At 35.7% G+C, this 5,286-nt stretch overlaps 1 protein-coding gene across 1 annotated transcript in view; it reads left to right on the forward strand.

The window, feature by feature from the left end:
- The first annotated feature begins 3,287 nt into the window (after positions 1–3,287).
- The window catches only part of LOC113756021, a 70,930-nt gene continuing 68,931 nt past the window's right edge, over positions 3,288–5,286 (forward strand). The window contains exons 1-2 of the mRNA XM_027299846.1: positions 3,288–3,939; positions 4,021–5,280. Of these exons, the coding sequence (XP_027155647.1) occupies positions 3,403–3,939; positions 4,021–5,280 (1,797 nt within the window). The 5' untranslated portion in view covers positions 3,288–3,402. The remainder of the gene's footprint in view (positions 3,940–4,020; positions 5,281–5,286) is intronic.

The following is a 5,286-nucleotide window of genomic DNA, read 5'->3' on the forward strand; positions in this document are numbered from 1 at the left end:
GGTTTCTGAAATTATCCCTAATTTGATATTAGAGAAAGAGGAAAACAAAGCAAGGGTAAGCAAGAGCAGTTCACCTGCTCTTAATTTTCCTCTTTGAAGTACAAACTCATGTGAGTGACCCGTAATCTCTGCACCATGAAAGAAGGAACTGACAAAATCCATCTCCCAAATCATGTAAAAATCCCAATTTTTTTGGTTGGATGTGCTCAGAATAGGCGCGCCGAATTTGTGCTAAGAACAGCCGTCTGGTACAGAGAAATAAAGAAAAGCCTTCAACGGCAAAAGAAAGAACAGGGGTTCAATGAGAAATATTTGACTGTCCAATGAGAAAGAAACGGTTTAAAAGAAAAGGAACTTGATAAATGGGTTTTTGTTCAGTGGAGTCGGTTTTTTGCTTTTCCGCTTCATAAATGGGGTCAAGTGCTGTTTTGTCCCAGACATGGTCTAATGAGAAAAGGAACGCTCCAATGAGAAATATGTGACTTTGCCACATGGCAAAAGAAAAGGAAACCACAAATAGAAAGAAAAGAAATGGTCCAATGCCAAAAGAAAGAGAATGCTTCGGACAAGTTGCAAAGAGAAGGCTTCAGATAACTTGCAAGAAATATTTGGCCTTGCCACTTGTCCAACAATAAAGAAGTCACTTGGCAAGAGGAAAGGAAAGCAGTAAACTTTGCTCTTTTCTTATATACAAGGTAGATATGTATAATAGATTTGGTGAAATCTATGTGTAATAATAAATGTCCGTTAGGAAAAATCCGTTAAAAAAAATAATAAAACTACAAGAATCATAAACCATTGTAGGCGAAAGTAGCTTTTCATTTTTTTCGTTTTGGAAGGCAAGTAAAGTACTAAATCTTTCAAAAGATAAGACAATCAATTACATTTATTACAATTATGTCGGAGCTCAATTTTAGAAGGTAAGTAAAGTACTAAAACTTTCAAAAGATAAGACAATCATTTACATTTATTACAATTATGTCGTAATTGGAGCTAAATTTTAGAAAGTAATTATTAACATTTGTGAGGATATCTGTTAATTATAAATAGGATTATAATACTATATTTGAACTAGAAGTCTCATGCTTTTGGAAGAAAAGAAAAAGAACTAAATTAATTTACAAATAAAACTGCTCAAGACTTGTCAATTTTATATCCAGAATTAATATTAACGAAGCTCATTTTTTAAAAGTAATTATTAGCATTTATGAGGATATCATGTATATATATATATAAAGCAGTTTGTAGATGATTGTTGGAAAAAAAATTTATATGCCATCTTTGGGGATAATTTAGGTAGGGAAAAAAATCAAATGCAAGTGATTGTGTCAAATCTGCAACATTATAATGTATAGTTGAGTTGGGTTTGACTATCGTGTCCTCCCACTTGCGATTGGCTTATATTCCATATGATTATCAAGTTTTAAAGTGGTGTTTAGACCACTTGAAATAATAGAGGGTCTTAATACTAAAGATAATTGGTTCAGGATGCACTTTAATAATGAACATGATTATAGTGCTTTTCAACTTGATAATAATGAAGACTTTTAATACTGAAAAATGTTGCTTCAAGTGTTTGTGTTCAATCTTTTGTTGTCGATGTTTGGATAGGTATGATCATTTACTTTCTTTCTTTCTGGAATTTTGAATGTTTATCTGATACAGTAAAAATTGTGAATTTTCTACTGCAATACCTTCTCACTAGCCACTGATTGAATATGAAAATTTCGTTATGGAATATATGATACATGCATATGAATATCCATAGGAACCTTCTCACATTTTCTAACTATATTTCCAAAATCTAATGTTTGTGGCAGCAGGAGGTTAAACTGCGATGAAAGATTATCTATTGATTGCAATTTCATGACTAAGGTGGGACATAAATCTGACATTATAGTTGATACATGTTAATTGTTGATTTGATATGGCTATGATTTTGTTATAATGGTATATTAACAATGGTAATGATGTTTTTGCTATTATTGTTGTGGTATGGTGCGATTATCTACTACAATCTCTCTTTTTGTTTACACTTATAAATTCATTTTCCTTTATAGTTTGTTGATTTGGCCAATTTACTTATAATTCCATGCACTTCAACTGATTCAATTAAACCAATTACGATGCAATTCTAATTCAACTATTTTTTTTAATAAATTTATTTGAATAGATATTTTATCACATAGGTTAAATCTCCTGCACTTAGCATGGGCTTCCCCTATAGTGTGTTAACAGTACTAGACGTAGTGTGTTTGGATAGCCAAATAATGGCAAAAAATTATTTGCTTACATCATAAATATAATTTCTAACACGTTTTTTTATTTTTTCGATTATCTTTTTATCTCACATACATCAAATCACAAAAAAGTGCCACAGTAATTATTCCAAATAATCTCCTATCCAAACACAAACGTTTGAACCAGAAATCTAGTGCATTCGAAAAGAAAAAAAAGGACTAAATTCTTTTACAAATAAAACTGGTCAAAACTCTTAAAGTGCAAAATGCATTTAATGACTTTAAATACTTAACCTCTAAACTAATTTTAATGAGTTCCTATTGCACATAAGGAAAACAAATAAATACCAAACAATTCGTATAGATACATTTTACGCCAGGATTTTTCTAAATAGCACATGTAAAACAAATATTTGGGCAAAACGTTTAAGATATTAATTTTTATACATTATCAATGTAAAATTTTTGTGTACACAAGTAGGCTTAAATGAATGCTACACCAACACTGTTCAAATTTTGAATTCACTTTTTATCAATGTATTATATATCCATGCTTGTCAGGTAAAAAATCTTTACATTAATAGTGTATTATAAAACATTAATCCAACATTTAAACAATATAAATCCTTAAACTAAACAGGTATGTCAAATTATTCTTTAAGCAAAACATATTAGGAAAAACAATACAAATTATTCTAAACATTGTTACTACATTCAATGCATTCTAAACCGATTTAAGATAATAAAAAGTGTTGAAACGTCAAATAGGAATATGTGAACATATTCACAAAATTGGTTCCAATTTAGGATACAAATCTCATAGCCCAAATGGTGCTTAAATGGTTCGTAGTAAAAAACACCAGGGCTGGAAATTGTTTGGGTCCAATTTGCAGCCAAGTGTTGCCAACTGGACATCTGGTGCCCACAAAGTTTGAGCAACAAAAACCATGGGCCAATATTAATTGACAAAATTACCCTCACACTCTCCCTGCTATAAATATTAAACATCCGCAGTGAAAATTTCCGAATCATTCCTCCAGTAAAATATTTCATATACATGCAAATTTGCACGACACAAAAAATATCTCTCTCTTCTTAAGCTTCCTTTTCCCTCTAAAAATACTGACTTGAACACGTGTCAACGGGTGGACAACGGCGGAGAATGGCGGACTCGCCCTCGGAAGAAGAGGCCGCCGATTTTAGGGAGGCGCCGGATGAGCTGCGCTGTAGAAGGTCTGACGGTAAGACGTGGCGGTGCCATAGCTGGAGGATCCATGGAAAACCCTACTGCGAAAAGCATTACCTCCAAATCGTCGGAAAAAATTTGAAAAGGAAATCTTCTGCTCCGTCGAGAAATTCTAGGTCTGAGAAAAGGCGTTCGGAGAAATCTAAGGCTAGTGGTAGTGGTAAGGCTGGTGGTTTTGTTGCAAATAAGTCGAAGAAGTTAGGGCTTTCTAGCGGTGGTAGCAAAGATAAGAGGAGCAAAGGTGGGGGCGGCGAGTCTAATTCGACAGAAGAGGTGTTGCCAAAGAAAAAGCCGAGGAGTAAGAGGATGAGAGTGGAGGCGGAGGAGGAGGAAGATAGCGAAGAGACAGAGGAGGATGAGAGGATGAATGTTGTGAAAATTACTGGTAGAAGGAGTGATGAGAAGGGGGGAAAATGCGAGAGCCACAGGGGAAATGCTGTTAAGAGATCTAAGGTGGGTGATAAAATTGATTCTCTGATGAAAAAGAAGCAAGTTGGCTGGTTGGAGGAGAGTGATGAGGAAAGAGGTGATAAGGTGGGTGATAAAATTGATTCTCTGATTAAAAAGAAGCAAGTTGGTTGGTTGGAGGAGAGTGATGAGGAAAGAGGTGATGTTGCAAAAGGTGCTAAAGGGAGTGCTAGGGATAATGTGGTTCAAAGTTCTAAAAGGGGTGGTAAAAGTGAGTTAAGGAGGAAGCATGCCAAGGAGATTGAAAGAAATGAAGAGAGTAGCGATGATGAAGAGTACTGGTTCAAAGAAATAAGTAGTGCTACAGAAAGTGGTGGAGTTAAGTTGGAAAATGAGAAGAAAGCTGTGAGAAGTTATCGGAGTGATGATGAAGAGGTAGGAAGGCGTAATGTGATTAAAATTGGTAGAAGGAGTGGAGAATTTCAGGATGGTGTAAAGGACAGTGATTCGAGTGATATGAGTGATGAGGAGGAGGGGCAGAAATATAAGGTGGAAAAAATTGATAAGGGGCATAGGGAGCTCGAGTTGGGTAAGAAGAAGGAAGTTCAGAGCAGCGAAGAAGATACTGAGGAGGAAGAGGAGGAGAGGAGTAGAGAGCTAATTACTGCTGAAAGTAGTGGCGGGGATAAATGGGGGAAAAAAAAGAGGAAAGTAGAGAGGAATGACCAGATTGTTGATGAAGAAGGGAAGGGTAGCAGGCGTAAAGGTGGTCAAAGGTGTGGTCAACTTGAGCTGCGAACAAAGATGAAAAATGATCGGAGGGCAATGAGTCATGAGGACAAGGAGGAAGATGGTGAGAATTCGAAGAAGAAAAATGGAGATAGTGTGGTGAAAATGTTGAAAAAGGGTTCCAGGACCAAGACACTGAAAGTGGCGATGAAAGATATGAAATCTGAAGAGGATAATTTTGATGATGGTGGTTTTGAAGATATCATGAAAGATGGTAAGGATGAACGTGGTAAGAAGAAATCTCAGCTGCGGGTGAACGCTAAGGAGGTTGGGAGAGTAAAAGCAGAGGGAGATGGTGATGATGGTATTGATGTTGATGGCTCTAAGGAGAATTGGTTACAGGGTAAGAGTAACAAGGTTGAGAAAGGGGAAGTAGCTGGATGTGACAATGAAGGTGATAATGTTGATGGTTCTGAGGAGATGGATGATGCTTGTTTAATAAAATTTGCAAAAAAGGATTTCATGCCTGCAACTTTATTGAAGAGAGGACAGAAGAAGTCACGGGAGAAGAAAGGGGGGTTGAGTAACATGTTTAAAGATGAGAAAGAGGAAAGATCCAGCGATAAGGATAAAATTGGCGATGAAAATGTTAAATCTGTGTTT

Source organism: Coffea eugenioides, unplaced genomic scaffold (assembly GCF_003713205.1).
Source record: "Coffea eugenioides isolate CCC68of unplaced genomic scaffold, Ceug_1.0 ScVebR1_18;HRSCAF=85, whole genome shotgun sequence".
Lineage (NCBI taxonomy): Eukaryota > Viridiplantae > Streptophyta > Magnoliopsida > Gentianales > Rubiaceae > Coffea > Coffea eugenioides.